Source organism: Schistocerca piceifrons, chromosome X (assembly GCF_021461385.2).
Source record: "Schistocerca piceifrons isolate TAMUIC-IGC-003096 chromosome X, iqSchPice1.1, whole genome shotgun sequence".
Classification (NCBI taxonomy): domain Eukaryota; kingdom Metazoa; phylum Arthropoda; class Insecta; order Orthoptera; family Acrididae; genus Schistocerca; species Schistocerca piceifrons.
The window spans coordinates 729,090,858-729,108,031 of NC_060149.1; the positions used below are offsets into that span (position 1 = coordinate 729,090,858).

Sequence of the window (17,174 nt, forward strand, 5' to 3'; positions counted from 1 at the left end):
AAATTTATTTTTCATGTGTTATATATAATCAAAATTACAAACTGCTTTACTGACAAAGTATAACATAAACATTTTATCTAGTCTAAATTTGTACCATTTATTGATTGTCAACATGTTGATAGTATGAGGAGAAACAAAAAAGAAATTGTTTACATTTATTTTTATCTTCACTACCTTTTGAATTTACTAAGCGTGTCATCTGTGGTATCAATATTTTTAATCATCATCATCATCCTAATAGCACAGCTGTGAAATTTGTATCTTAGTTGTCACAAATATTTTCCTGTTTCTTCTGAATATGTTGTGATTTCTGAAGTTCTGGTTATGGTGTGACTTGAGATCACAGATGTTTTTTGCCGAATACACTGTGGATTTCATTTCATTACTCACATGAGACAGTTACAATGTTTCTTGCATCCAACACATCGTCTGCCCACTGCTTGATGGGCTGTCTAGAACTAGCAGCTGGCACACCCGCTTTCATTCCTGCCATATCTTACAGTGAGTGTCTATAACATTGCTGCTGGAAACACATAAGTATGCCACTGACCACCATCCAGATTTTTACAGTTTCCTGCAGAAATATATACTATTGGGTATTCGTCCAGTTTTAAAGTCGGTGCAAATAGATTCAAGCAAACTGACTTAAACATGGTAGATATTTATAAAAGGCCATGGTACGTGGTATAGGTTCCTTGGTTGGCAGCACAATGAAATTTGCTACCCACTCACCTCTTACTTTCCCTCTTACCTTAGTTCTCTGCCAAGGCAGTGTCTTTGTTCGCCTGCTAAACTTTCAGAAACTATGAAATGCGTGCGGCATTATCTTCTACAATGCGTGTTTTATGTAACACAAACTAATACATAATTAAAACATCGCTATCATGATTCAGTCCAATTCTGAAACTCTTGCTCGTCCCACAATTTAGTCGGTACTATCTCCACGACAGGTCTTGCCACTGTAATTTATTCTCGCAATAACTATTACAGTCAGTTTAATATGATTTATTCCATTTTTTTAAACCTTAATTCTATATTAAATTTTTCTTCTTCTTTTATCTACATGTCACCGTCTTGTTCTAAAGCTGATTAAACAACGGGTGGCTTTTTTACCCTGTATTATAATACACGAACAGCAATCCAATTTCTCATTTTCAACTTACTTGGTAGATCATTGCAGTATTTCATAACTAAATAAATTATTGACGTGGGATTCCCAATCAAGTAATGTTTTTTGAAGGACAACGTTTTTGCCTTTCAGTGTTATATTTACTTAAAAATCAGCATAAGTATATGTATACAATATCCACACATTATTGACGTGGGATTCCCAATCAAGTAATGTTTTTTGAAGGACAACGTTTTTGCCTTTCAGTGTTATATTTACTTAAAAATCAGCATAAGTATATGTATACAATATCCACACATGTACGAGAACTTTTATTGTAAACCTGTTCAAATATGGCAAGAGTTTGTGAGATGATAGAATTTAATGCTAAGTCCTGCATCTTACAAAACTTTCGAATTTTAATCAGAGCAATAGAGTGTTGTAGTGACAAGTTAATAGTTTCTCGTGTGTTTTTTGTACGAGCGACATATCGTTCAAATATCACTATTGTTCAGGGAGGTCGATGCTGTATTGAACGCTACTGTGTATTGGGAAATCTTGAGCCTGTTCGGGCTGGGTGTCTTGTGCACAAACCAACCTTCCAAGTTCTTCAAAATAAATCTGCATGTGCCCTCAGTAGTCAAAGTTTCATCAGTAAATGTTAGACAGCCACTGTATCAATCTACTAAAAGAAGTAAAAATGTTGAAGTTAGGAGCAGTAGTTTAATCTGGGGATATAAGATGACCCTGTATTTTCCTAATTATGAATTTGGGCTAAACCTCATCTTATAATCGGATAAATACAGTAGTGTAAATTTTGGTGACATTCATAGCAGTCTTCCTGGCTTTTTTTTGGAATGGATTCATGTTATATAGAATTATTAGTATGTCTTTTAATTGTTGTAATGCTATTGATCTGCTAGTTTAATTGCAATTTAAGGTGGTGTGTAACTCTGTGTTAGCGTAGTTTGCGGTTTAAGTGCAACATTAGTGTACTGATGAAAAAATGTAGAAATTGTTGCTCTAGTCCATGGTGGCTTAAGCATTGTTGGTTCCTTTGAAGGTGCGTTTACAATTGTGCACCCTGCGGCTAGTTGCCGTGCATTTGTAGCTTGCATCACACGGAAGTGGAGGTGCCCAATGTGCACACAGGTGTGAATGGACTTGCTCACATGCACATGTTGAGGAAGAGGCATGCAACCTACACATGTGCCTCTATTTGTGTGTGGGGCAAGCACAGTCACATGGCAACTTGGTGCAAGGCGCATGGCTGTAAACACACATTTAAAATGAGAAAACCAGTGTCCCCATTGCAATAAGGGCCACACCTGATGGCTGTGCAACAGCAGCCTCAGGTGGGTTTCCTTATCACAGGTTCCCCAGCCTCATAAGGGTTTCTTTACACTGAATCCCAAGCCTGATGATACATTTCTGTAGGTGTCTTGAGGCCAAAGGTATAAGTGGTCTCTTGAAGGGTCTTAAGCTTATGTTTATTTGAAGATATGTGAATTTTTAACTGGTTTCATTTATTTGCCGTAAAATGTCATGAGGAAAACTCTACTGCCAGCCAGAGGATGTCACTGATGAGAATGTTTGGGAAGAAATTTTGATAAGACAGAACCCAAAATTACACTTCTCAAATGTGTCTACCACAGATTATTATTTGAGCCACAAAAAATAGAGAAAACTATTCTCTTTATTGGTTTCTGTATCAAACTTTATTCTTTACAAAATGAATTTTGTAGAGATGTCTAAAAAAACAAAGACTACCTATATTTGTAGTTTTTCTCACTCAACCTCATTTCCTAGTCACGAGGACTTCTGATGTTACCTTCCACAGAGAGTACTGAACAATTCTAGAACATAAGTGGGCCCATTTTCAATAACTTCCATCTTGCTGTTCTTTAGAGCTTTATATGCTTGCATTGCAAAATCAGATCTAGTTTTTAGGTGTTTTAGAACATGGTCTTTCTAATGAAAATGGTTTAAAAGTGTTTCCCGAAGATTTATTTTTGCAAAAGTGGACCAAAAATGGCTGTTTCTGACATTTTTAGAAAATCATCCAGTTTGCCCTTAATTTTTAAACTATTGGGAAGCAATTGGAGAATGAAGTTTTATGTTCTAAGACCTTATATTGGTAAGTTCACACATGCAAAGTTTCATGTTTATACTCCAGTTACTTTCGGAAATAGAGAAAGATAAACTTCACATTGTTTTAAGCATCTGTTTTTGTCAGCTGACTTTGCATCAAATGATCCATATTATAATTGATCAGGAATTATTGTTGTTATTATTATTATTATTATTATTATTATTATTATTATTTTGCATAAGAGATAGCGAAAAGGTGTATGAGATGGCCTAGTTTTGTTTCTTTTTAGAAAATATTGCTGGCCATATTACGTCTGAAAGTTACCGAAAATTCACGGATGCACTGTTGGTAACTGCACTATGGGGTCAAACAAATGACTGAATCTCCAGAAGTATTGAATTGGCAAAAGTAAAACTTTAGTGATGTTCATTGGAACCATGAGTTTTAACAAAATCCGTAATGGTCATGCAGGAAATTTTTCCGAAATTAGACAATGTGGAATGGAATGGCCCTTTTATATTTTTGTCAATCGAAAATAGACCTTAGATTTAATGCTAAGATTGTGACATTTGGTAAGGTGACTAGATTATTGCGATTGCTGGTGCTGTGCCAGATGTAATGTTTATGTTTACCACATCTGTGAGTATTATTTATGAGACCCTTGTGCATAGATGTTGTGGTGGTTCATTGTGATTGTTTTGACTCTGGATTCCGCAGTTTTCTATGAGTTTCTGTATCCGATACATTCTTAACAGTGAGAACTAGCTCGTCACATAGTTCCTAGGTTGTGAAGTGTGAGTGAAAATGAATAATGTAAATAATTTCTAAGGTATAGACTTTTTCCATCTAACTGATGAGGAGAAGCTTGCAGGAAAGAGACTAGTAATTCCATTATCATTTTAAATATTGTGCGAAATATTAATGCTAGAAATCAGCAGTTTAAGAGAACATTTAGACGGACATTTATAAAAGCAGTGATTGGTTATGTGGTCGTAAAGTTAAAAATGCATTATTTTGCATCCCATGCATGTTGTTTGGTGGGGAACCCTCGTGGACGAAATTCAAAGTTGCAGCCATAAATAATCTTGAGTACCAAAGTGAATAAGCATGAATCTTAAGCTGTTCACATGCGAAATTGTTTAAGACTGGCACTTTTTGGAACTGTCAGTGTAGATGTACAGTTGGATATGGAAGAAAAATCTTGGAGTGTAACGAAGGACTTTGGCGTAATGTGTATGTGATGAATATTTTAATAAATTGTGTTTGTTTCTGTGGTTCCCTGATTGCCTGTAAGGGGTCGTAATGAAACTGAACAGTCATCAAACCCTTATGTGTTTTTAGAGGACTGGACTGATTAAAATTAATGCTGAATTGGATACAGCACTAGGATAAGGCAACTGTTCTCAAAGGAACATGTAAAACGTCTCAAAATGGTTTTTGCAAATTATGTTGGAGTTACGTCATGAAGAAATTTCCAAGCAAACTAGGGAATTCAAATTTTTAGCTGTTATAGCAGATTAAACTAGAAATATATCAAATGTATTACAGATGGCAGTTGTAACTGTGACACATTGAGAGGTAAACCTGTAGAAAGGTTCTGGAGTTTGTCTACCTTTCCAAACATGACACTGATGTTATTATGCGAACAGTATACTGTTGCAATCGACCGCGACTGTAAACAAATGAGAACTTAGACTGCCTGAGGATTGAGAAGTGGTGCAGGGGAATAATTCCCTCTTGAAGGGTTGCCATCCTACAACCGCATTCTTTGCGTCCATGAAAGTAGAACTGACATAACGGTCATAGGGATCACTGATTTCTTTTGTTGTGACGAGAGTCGCATTCAAATCCCTTTACCCACCAGAATTAGTCTCTTCACTCATTTCAAAAGAAGAAGAGAACAAGCAATTCACAATACAAAGCAAATTGGAGTACACAAATCATTTGGTAGTGCCTACAGCACAATTGTTGGCTGTGGTTGGCACTGGCAGTTCAGATCCAGCCTCTACCATTATGTTATGCAGCCACAAATAAAAACACTCCCCAATACAGTGTCTGCATTCTAGCTGGAGGTTTGCTAGAAGAATTATACAAACAAAAAATAAATGAAACACCCCAAAAATTATCTGTATAGGTGGGGCATCCCTTATTGCTGATTCACTATCTTTTGTGAAAAGATTCTATCCTCATGCAGAATATGTTTGATGCTACACCCATCAAGTTAATCTTATAATGAGCAAAGTGGTATCAATCAACCGCAACATAATTTTTTTTTTCAGCGAATATGTGCCTTCTTCTCAAACATCCCACAGCGGACTGCAATCCTTGATGAGGTGGTAAGAAAGCATCTGCTTCGATCGTTTCCTAGTAGGTGGAATTTTCAATCTCAATCTGTAAAGACAGTTCATGACTGCAAGAAAGGTACAATTGAGTGTATGAATTGCGTATTGGAAGGGTACTCTACGATGAGTGAAACTACAGTTTGTCAGGCTCCAGGTCATAAAATTTTTTTCCAGTTGTAGCTTTAATTATTGATTTGAAGCCATTGGTAAAGTCATGCTATTAGTCGAAGCGCTCTTCAGTCAGCTGCAGCATAGAGACATTAAATGCATGCTCTGCCCATAAGACCATTTCAGCATTTAAAATAAATATTATTAAGATCTGAGAAGAAATTGACATTACCAGTGGTAATGAATCTACTGATTGGTTAATGAAGGAAAAGAAACTGGACAAGACTGAGTGGAAAAAAGAAGAAAAGGTGGTGTGTGATGTGATAATTTCTGAGGCTAAAGATGGTTTTAGTTTCTCGACCATCTTGTAGCTTCATCATTGTTTCTTCTAGAAAAGCTTCCTTTGTACTTTTCTTAATTTCCTGAAGATATCTTAAATGAAGTGTGTTCAGGTGTGTGTTTTTTGATAAGCTGAAACTACATCATGAACTAACACAAGGATTTAGACTACTCTCTGGGGCTGTTAGTCTAGCAGAGTTTATAATAAGCAGTAGCCCAGAGAAGACATTTCCTCATAGATATGGATCAAAACAGAAAGGTGCTTTTCAACTTTGAAAAATAAAATCATTGTTACGCGAATCTATAAGCCATGGAAGAATGTTAGCTTTCCCATTGAAAAGCGATCTTGTGATTGAGATACCAGACTCCAGTCAGTGGATAAATTACTAGTTCGTATCAGTGAAAAGCAGGAGGGCAAATTTTCAGTACAAGTGAGGTAAAAATAAGCGTACTTATATAATTTGTTTCTTATTTCTAGTCTTTTAAATGACAGGTGTATTTTAGGTCTACAAGAAATGTAGCTCATCATGTAATATTATAGTTTTACTAGATATTCGATAACTCCCAGCATGCTCTTTGCCACAAACATTTTTAATCATAGATATATCTCTCATCGTTTTATGGGATTGTAAATTGGAGTTAAAAATTGTATTTTGTAACCTTTGTACACCATGAATTCTAATGGTGTTTAGAATATAAGGTGCCAAGGTAAAGAATTTTCTTCCATGCAAGCATCTCATATAAAAATGCAACATTAAAACTTTGGTGCAACACCCAGCTTTTGATATCTCCAGCTGCTACTGATCCTCTGGGGAGGGAGAGAGACAGAGAGAGAGACCGACCCTACTGTTATGAAGATTATGAATGCTGCACTTGATCTTTCGCGTAGCAGTGCGGTTGTAGAAAAGATTCCCATGTTGGGGAACGTCTTGAGTGAAGATGCCACTATGAGAAAGAACATTGTAGGCTCATTTGACTGTTAGAGATGTTTTGGTGAATGTTTTTGAGGGAAGTCTCACTTTCTAAATATCATTTGTCAACTACTTCAATTCACAAACATGTCGGATGCAAACATTACTGCGAAGATGACAAAATAGTGACTGAAAAAAAAAAAAAACAAAGACAGGGAAGAGCGAAATCATAGCAAGCAAGTATGAAAAACAAGTTTTAAAAAGAAAAAAGTAAATACTGAACATGGTGAGCAGGCACTGAAGGAAATGAAAGACGAAGATAAGACAAAAGATCGATTGTTGATGGATTATTGGATGATGTAGACAAATGCTTCAAAGAAGTAAGTCCCAAGCCGTGTTGGAGATTGTTACAAAAGTGAGGGAGTAAAAAAAATTAAAAACATAGGAAAGGAAAGAAGCAAAAACAAGGTGATACATAATGACCTAATTTTGTAAAGAAAGCTAGATGATGTTCTACATTACATTTAGAAATTAAAAGTTGTAAACTTTTGCCCGCATCTCGTGGTCGTGCGGTAGCGTTCTCGCTTCCCACGCCCGGGTTCCCGGGTTCGATTCCCGGCGGGGTCAGGGATTTTCTCTGCCTCGTGATGGCTGGGTGTTGTGTGTTGTCCTTAGGTTAGTTAGGTTTAAGTAGTTCTAAGTTCTAGGGGACTGATGACCATAGATGTTAAGTCCCATAGTGCTCAGAGCCATTTGAACCATTTTTTTGTAAACTTTTTGTGTTACTCTGAAAATGGTACTGTGCAGCTTCACTTTAAAGCATTTTCTAGTTTTTGATCTATTTGTGCTGAATAGAAACATGTCAGTATTACTATATTAAAGTGCAATGATTTCCCTTATTATTTCTCATTATTATTGTATGTAATATTGTAATAGTTTTATATGTTGATTACAGTTAAAATAATAAATAAGTGAGAGATGACTGGCATCAGGGATAGTGGAGGCCAGATTTAAAAAAGAAAAATCCTGCTCCTTGTTCATTCATAGTGATAAATGTGAGTCAGTGTCCAAATCAGAAAGTCAGTTTTTTTTTAGGCAGGATAGTCAATAAGTCAGTAACTTTAGTGTCAGGGGTGGCTTCCAGTGGTCAATTTACTGTTTTTGTTGTTGTTGAAGAAGGCAAGATTGCAACTTCAGATTTGTACTTAGGAGTTTATCGTCCAGTCTTTTTTGAATGCACCAAGAATGATGATAACAAACTAACTAACTGTCCAGAAAAATCTAAATTTCTGGTTCTGATATTTCCTGTCAAGCTCTGTGATTTCTTCCTTTTCCTGAAATCATTTCCGATCATCTTATTTGTCTCTCCAAAGTAGCTGTTTGTGCATAAGACTAGTGCTGAAAAAGACGTGAAATAAGTGTAACACAAAGATTTTCATCAACAGATGCATAAGTGCATGTACTTTAGGAAGGTGTGAAGACATGTGTTTCTAAAGATAAGTAAAGTAAGTCTTAAAGCAATCTTAGTGCCCATTGTACAACAGCTGCATGTGTCATCTCTCATCATATTTTCTGAAGAGTTTTTCTAAATGTATTCATACTAGATATTTCATGTATTATTCAAAACATGCTACATGTCCATGAAGATGTAGTCATTCCATATAGAAGTCATATGTCTAGTACTTCAGGTAGAAACATTAAAAAAGTGAAGGTGGAACATTGTCATGGCTTTGGACACTAATTAGTTACCTTCATCCTCACTGCATGTGGATTTCTTATCCCTGGGGTCTGAGTGACCTGACCTTCATTTTAAACATACCGCAACATATCCCACCCCACTCCCTGTGGAAATAACTAATAGTTCCAAAGCTAGGGTAGTGTTGACACTTCTACTTATATATGTATCCGTGTATAATATTGAGCATCTCACCTCCTGATGGGAAATATTGGCCAGCAGTTCCGTTTCACAATATTGTTGTTTACTAAGCAGAATTTTGCTTTGATGTATTCATTCCATCTAGATAACCTATTCAGTTTAATTTTTCTCATAGTAAGTAAGATAATCATTTGTATTTAGTTTCATACAAGTGACATTGGTTACAGGTAGCCGAAGGAATGTATGAAGAATTTGAACGCGATGACAAATTAAATATTGGAATTACAATAGCACCTGATAATATCGAGATTGCACCTTCACCAAAACGAAGTCGTAGCACTGTCCAAGGTAACTACATTTACCGGCAGCTATCTGATAGTGGCTCCTCGAGGCAGAAGGAACCACAATTCCTGAGGACTGCTTCAGCTGCATTAGTCAAACTTGAAAACCCATGAAGAGAACAGTTTCATAGTGTCATACTGTACTGTTTCCCATGCTAGTGTTACTATCTTGTAGGTCTGACACAAATTGTGAAGTTTTGATACTTGTACAGCACTGAATACATATTTATAACAACAGTAGCACATACAATGTGGTGTGTTTTACAAACATATATTTTTGTTTATTATTCTCTTAGGTATGTTAAATCGTGCTCTTAAAATATTCAGTTACAATGTTGCAGCATTTGCTTTTTTGTAAGGTATTTAATAATGTTGAGAATCCAATTCTGAGCAACTGTGTGATAATTCTGGTGTTATAAGAGAATTTACAGCCTCTTTAATGGCAGGTGAGTATAATCTTTATTGGACAAAGTTGTGCTAAAAGTACATCAGATGTACATAGTTTTATATACATATATTTTTTATTTTTAAATGTGACATAAATGTTACTTTTTTAAAACATATTGATGTAAATGTGTTTTGGTGCAACATATACTATGAGCAAGGTTTACTGGCCAGGGAAATTACATTCTCGTGGCTGAACAATTTACAATTTATATGAATAGTTGTAAGATTTTTCCTTTCAAATGATTTTTGTAAATAGTGAAACTGACAGTATTTACACATGTCTACTGAATAGTTTTACAGTAAAGTTGTGCAACTTTATTCAGAGGCCTCTGTGGTGTCCAGTCTAGAAATCATAGGGGTGCATGCTTGAGTAGAAACGTTCTTAGAAGTGAAATTGCAGCTGCACAAGTATGTTTGAGTATTTGTAAGTAATATTGGAAATGTTCTGTAGTAATATATTTTACAGTGTTCTGCCTTCCAGTAAAAATGTACAAATTTTATAGATTAGTATCCATAAATAGTTACTTGTATCTTGCGCTATGATGGTGACTTTCATATTTTCAATATGTAGATAGGTTGTGAAGCAGTGTCTCTTTCATTATCATACAAAAGCTATCTGACAATTATTTGTGGCAGTACAAAATATGTACCTATAAGCAAAACGAATTTTAGAGTAGCAGTGGAATTTTTTTTTTTTTTTTTTTTTTTGCAATTATAAGTATTAGACATAATTAGTGTGCCTATACGTGTGTGGTTATATCATCAAAACATCACTTAAAGGATTCCTGTGTTTTGTGGTTTTAGTGAGAAATTCTGTGTGTGTTATGGTTTTCTTGAATTTCCAACTGTTAGGTTCCAAGTTGGCTGAATGGTACTAAAAAAGTGATGATGGGAAATAAACATGATGAGTTTTTAAAGTTTTACAACTAATATGCTAAGTGAAGTTGTGTTTGTAGTGTTTGTATGCTGGATATTAATTTAAATTCAGTCTGCCTTTGAAATCATTCTCTTGTTTATGATAATGTTATAAAAGTGGTGTTGCGAAAAATGCGGCTCATGGAGTTTAGTGCCAGGAAAACATAAATTAAGTATTTTAAAAGCTCATCCATTATAAAGATGATTGATTACCTGTTTCCTGATGATCACTCTGTATTAAAAGCTATCATTAATTTAATATGTCCTTGTATTCAACAAAGTTTCCAGCTTCATCATGCTGTTAATGACTTATGTGATGATTCAAGATAGTGACAAAATGCATAGCTTTTGCTATTTCATTTGTTGGTATAAACTTGGGTTAAGTAACCGTATAGCAGGAAATTGGGGTCTAAGGATACACACCTACAAAAGTAAACAAATGGAAATATCGGTGTAATCTGCCATAAGTAGCTAGCCAGTATGTTTAAATGACCCATGGGGAGTTCAGAAAGAAGGTTGAATTCACACGTAATATAGTATAACATTGATCTATGGTCTCCAAAAGGGCTCATAAAATGGGAACAGTGTATGTGGGAAAATGGTAGGTGTGGATTTTTCAGAAACCACCTGTATGGATAGCTGTCTTTTATAAAATTATTATTCTGCAGAAAACCCTTAACCCTTTCACTGCTGCTGATGAGCTCTTTGCATTCTGTGCTGAGGCTGCTTTTGTTATGCCTGTACTGCTTGCCAAAGGCTCATGCCTGTGATGAGAGACAGCACTCCAACCGATATGAGATATTTATCATCCAATTTTTTGAAAACTAATTGATGAAAAAAATTGATTTTTGCACGTCTTACAGTCTGAGATCTTCACTCCATAAAGGACTGAATTTCTTGTCATTACCCATCATAGTTACTGTGCTACATAAGATTAGGTGAAACATCCTGCAAAATTTTAAAGGTTTTTGTAGGTGTAAAAATATGGTTGATTTTACCTCATACATTGCAATGAATGAAATGCAGATATCTAAAATTTATTTAAAATTGAGAGTAGAACAAAACCTCATTTCGTTATTGACTTATTGGGTTTTATATCCGAAGGACAGTCGTGCGTGACATACCCATTCGTGTCCTTGCGCATCATGAATTATGTAGTCATAGTAACTGTCGTATCGCGCAAGTGATTCAGAATATCAAAACTAGGTTTTCTGCATGTGAAACCATGCAGTGAGGCATGTGTTGTATGATAAATACTTAAAACTCTTTATGCACCAATATATATGGAAGTAACTCGGCTGTAACAGTGAGAGGTCGGCAATTCGGGACGCATTTAGACATCCATAGCACTGTAGGTAGACCCAAGTATTGCACCTATACACATCCACAACACCTGGGGAACAGTTTAGCAGGGTGTGTATACACACCCACAGCAGCAAAAGGGATAATCTTTAATTGCAGTGTAGCAATTTTTTGGATGAGAATTCAATCGAAACACTAGTTTTATGGTTTATACTTGCTAGCATGCATATATGTTTTCAGCATACATACCCGTGTACTATCCACCTCTAGCACATCTGTTGCCCTGAAACATTATGTTACAAAGTCTATGTAAATATTGTGATAATACTTTTGTCAAGAAATTCACACAATTTGATGCAACTTTTTGCAGAATGTAGTAGTTAATGAATTCCTGCATGATTGGATTAACAATCTTCGATAAGCATTAGTAGTAAATTTTTGTTTGCTTCATAGATACAGACATTTGAGAACGTTTGTCCAATTTTTCATAAAACTGAGATGTCTAAAAGTAATATTACAATGAGAAAAAGTCTATATTCATTTGTGATGGTTAGTCGGAGATAGAAACTAAAATCTGTGTGAGGAGGATAGCAAAAATTGAAGTATTTTGAAGTATGTAAAAAGCAACCAATAGCAGCATATAGGACCCTGAAATTAAGTGGACAATGAGAATGTCAAAAGTAAAGAAGGCTCTAATGGTATTTACTGCAGACATTTTCCAAAATTAAAGCTGGTCTGTAAAATAGATACAAATATCTTATAAAAATTAGCAGTTTGGGAAGTTTTGGTTAGTAGATTTTTTATTATCTTGGTTTAAATGCCATCTCAATGGCCAATTCACATTGTATATTATGAAATGAATATTCCTATCAATGGAGGTGTCTTCACTATAAATGGAATGTGAACATCATGCAAGGTCGTATCTTCTCATGCTACTATTGAAAAGATGTGACACTATGAAGAATCATATACCTACGGAATGCAGGCATATAGTCTCAGCATTAAGGAACTAGGTAATTGGTACTCTAAATTAACAATAACCAAAGCAAAATCATAATGGATCATCGTGACAAAGATCATATGGTAAACCTACATACTGCTGAAATTTGAAGGAATAGAGTGTGCCATTCACACATTTCAAAAACCTCTACGTTTTTACATACTAGCAGAACAGTAGTCAAACAGAATACAAATTGACTTTTTCCTTATTCTTTGTGTCTTGATTTCTTTCAAATTGCCAACAGAGGTTAGGAAAACTGTTTCTTTTAATGAAACTTTTTTACTGTTGAAATAATTCAAAATCTTTTCAGAATTACTGTTCATGTTTTGATCTTTTCTTCATCCATATATTGTAAGATCACTTTTAAGAGAGAACTCACACAGAAAGAATCTAAAGCCCTCATGCTACATTTGCAATGTGTCTCAAAAACATAGAAAAGTACAGCAAGAATACATCAGTGTCAGACATGTAGACATTCGTGCTCCAGTAGGTAAGTCAGATGATGCCGCCTTCTTGACAACATCAAAACTTTTGTCCAGGTAATCCATGCCATTCCATAGAAGTTGAGATGAATGCATATTCAGTCTGAAAAGAGCTTAAGACATATGTATAGGTCCTTAGGATTTTTATTTTTCACTCATAAATTGTACATTTCATAGCAAGAACTCTGCAAACAGCTGTATCTTAACCCAATTCTGTTAAGCCACTAGCAGTTTAGTGGCTATTAGCCTTGAAACTGGTTGTGCCTTAATAAAATTGCAAACAGCTGTAGCTTGAATCAGAGTTCTTGCTTTAAAGTGTACTGCCACAGCTGCATATGCCCCAACCACAGAGTCGTTTGTTTTCTCATAAATTATAGAAAATTGTTGACGTATATAATTCCCACATTCTCCTATCTCAAATCCCCTCCTTGAAATCAGATTAAATAAACTGAATCTTCTGGGTCACTATATTGCCACATCTAAAACATGCTGCTTTTGGTGACTGGAAATTAGCACAACTATTTGACATTTTGTTTGTTCTTGTTCTGTGGGCTGTATAAAAGCTTGCTACTCTATCCCCTTCTTTATGTACCTTGTAACGATCAATAAACAGAATCGCAGTGAGGTGGGAGGTGTGATACGTTTATGTTCATTGCCTTTCTACTATTTGTTAAATTTTGTGCTACCAGTTCATTGGTGCTGAAGCAGAATACTTGTTTTTTCCATCTACACATGATTTTTACTTGAGTGGAGTATATGTCACAGTTAACATTTTTCCACGAGTCATATCTATGGTTAGATTAACCCTTTTGCTGCTACAGGTGTCCTTCCTATATTCCGTGTTTATAGTGTGTTTGTTGTTGCTACTCTGCTTGCCTGATGCTGCTACCTGTGCTGAGAGATGAAATACTTATCATCCAATTTTAAGAAAACTATAACATGAAAAAATTTTAGTTTTGCACTTCGTCCTGTCTGATGTCTTTGTTCAATAAAAGACTGGATTTCTTTTCACTATTCATCATAGTTAGTGTGCTGCAGAAAATTAAGTAAAGCTTTGCACAAAATTTTAAAGAGTTTGCATAGGTAAAAACACATCACATAAACTTTGTGTATGGTTGATTTTAGCCCCCATACATTGCTGGTTATGAAATGTAAATAAGATAGAAAAATTTTATTTAAAATTGAGAGCAGAGTGATATTTAATTCTCAATTTATTAGTTTTTATATCAGGTGGACGGTCATGTGTCATTCTCCCATTCCTGTCCCTGTGCATCAGGAAGCATATGATAATAACAATCATCATATTTCATGAATGGTTGAAGATATCGAAACAAGATTTCTTGCAAATAATAGCATGCAAAGAGGCACCTATGTTGTATGATAAATACTCGAACTTGCTTTATTCACTTGTCCACAGCAGTGAAAGGGTCAGCAAAACTGGATGTGTGAACATGTCAGGAGCACTTAAGGAAAATAGAGGGGCCATGTTTAAAAACATCCACAGCATCGGGGAACAGCAGAGCATGACGAGTTAGTTCCTACACATCAGTTGAAGGGCTAAAAGTCAAAATTATGATCCAATTGCTTACTAAATTGAAAGGATATGTTTTACATCTTGATTTGTGTGTGTGACACATTGCTTGTTTTTATGTACATTATATTTTGTGGCTTGTTAATCAGTGTCTGTTTCCCTGGTTGGCCACCAATTTGTTACATGTATTAAGTTTCAACAGCATGCCGTAACTTATCCCCTGTGACATTTTACAGAAATCATCTTCAACAGCATGTTTATTTCTTTAACTGAAATTATATCATTGCTGTGCTATTGTTAAAAGTTGCAATTCTGTTGACAGTCATCGCTACTGGTGTGTGTTAACAAATTCTGTATTCTTAAGCTATAGTCATCAAAGCATCTACAAAATTTCCTTGTATTATATTTTTATTCTTACACCCTGTAGCATTTTACACAATTTTACATAATTACTTGATCAGATACAAAAATATTTGTTCTAAGTCATACTGCCACTAATGTCATAAAATACATTTTTTGTCAAGTTGCCAGCTTCGAGGCAAAGTTTCCATTGACATGTATAGGTTCATAGGGAACAGAACCTAAAGGCAATAAATTGACTGTGGCCACATTTATTGTATTAGGCTCATGTAAAAAGAAACAAGCCAGAAGATGTAAAATGAAAACTGCAGAAGGGATCATAAGCCATTACCTATGGAAGAAAATCTGTTCTGTAATAGTGCTGAGGCCTCATACTCGCCGCCAGAGGAACTGGGTACACACCCACTTGACAACAGAACGAGCGCATTCACACGTCGACCATCCACTGCTCTCAGTAGTATTGAAAACAAAGAAATAGGACTTCAAAAGAAGAGCAAAGGGATGTAGTGTGTTTCCTCACAGCTGAAGTAGTGTGAGGAACAGAAATTCATTGAGGAATGGCGCAAGTATGTGGAAAGCACTGATTTCTGTTGCAATTTCGACACCCAGTGTGACCTTCTAGGGCAATGGCTGCCATTATGACTCACTAGTCTTCAATAGTGAAGACATCCTGCTGCTGGGCAACAGTATCAGTAGTGCATTGTGGTGGTGTAGATCGTGTATCATCGGCCAATGACATCTATCCTTCCTTGAATCGCTTGTGCCGCGCCTTGACCCTTGCAACCAACATGCAGTGCTCTTCATACACCTGTGCCATCCTTTGACGAATTTTCATTCCTCATCCTCCTTCCACTGCCAAGAAATGAACTACACTCCTTTGTTCTTCTTCTGAAGCCTCCATTTATCTGTTTTCAGCACAACTGATTGTAGTGGACAGTCTGTGCATGCAAATGCTCACTCTGTAATCATTGGATGTGTGCCCATGTCCCTCTAACAGTGGGTTTTGGATGCCACCACTTTTATAGGGACCATGCCCTATTCTGTAGGCAATGGCATTGCAAATAACTTCAAAATCTTATGATTGAATTCAGTAGATTCATGTCACATAGCAGTGATGTGTTGCGATACGAAGAAAAGTGATAGTTAAACAATATTTTAGCATTAATAGAAGTTATCAGTTGACTAATCCATTGGCAGGAATAAAATGAAGATACTTATCCAGGGAATGTTGTTACTCAACTCTTAAGAATTAGACCTTCATGAAGAGAAGTAAAAAATATTTCTGCACGCAAATGTGGAGGAGACAACTCAACTAGCAGGACATAAAGTGGAAGCACTAAACCAGTTCTTATGCATGACACCTTACTAAAGAATGTGCTTCACTGCAAATATATGGGGTGACCACAGTGTGTCAGAAAGCCTTGCAGATGAAAGTAACTGGTAGGCTGCATGCACGAGGCATTGAAATTACATAATGGAATGGAAATAGCTATTTGAGCACAATAAAATAAAAGTAAAGAATCAGTAACAAAAAATAAACAAAATCTCCCAACAAAATGCTGAATATAAGTATTTTATCATCTAATATAATACACCAGTCAAATACAATTGGGGACATTCACAAAGAAACAAGCCGGGGGTTGCAAAATGAAACCCACTTACACCAGTCTTCAGCTTCATTGTTGTTGGAGTGATTATTAATTTGTATTTAACCAACTGTTCCCCCAGTTGTTTTAGTGTTTTACAGTTATGTAGTGATCAGTTACATCTGCTGATACATGTTATGTATTTAGTGTTTTATGCCTCAATTGAAACTGGAAACTCTTGACAGAAACCTATTAAATAAACTTTTTCGTCTTGTTGCTTTGATGTTACACCTTCTGCAGACACTGTATACATAACACAATTTAGAATGTGCAACAAGGCACACATTGTATAAATTTCATCACATGGTGTTACACCGGATACTTCTGTTGTGTTCTTTGTGTGTTCTTGACATTATACCACCTGTGTTGTCACT

At 35.7% G+C, this 17,174-nt stretch overlaps 1 protein-coding gene across 3 annotated transcripts in view; it reads left to right on the forward strand.

The window, feature by feature from the left end:
- LOC124721614 (forkhead box protein P2) overlaps positions 1 to 10,241 on the forward strand; it is an 83,699-nt gene extending 73,458 nt beyond the window's left edge. For all 3 annotated transcript variants that reach the window (XM_047246671.1, XM_047246673.1, XM_047246672.1), the window contains one exon: positions 9,004 to 10,241. In XM_047246671.1, coding sequence (XP_047102627.1) covers positions 9,004 to 9,231 — 228 coding nt within the window. In that variant the 3' untranslated portion in view covers positions 9,232 to 10,241. The remainder of the gene's footprint in view (positions 1 to 9,003) is intronic.
- Positions 10,242 to 17,174: the final 6,933 nt, after the last annotated feature.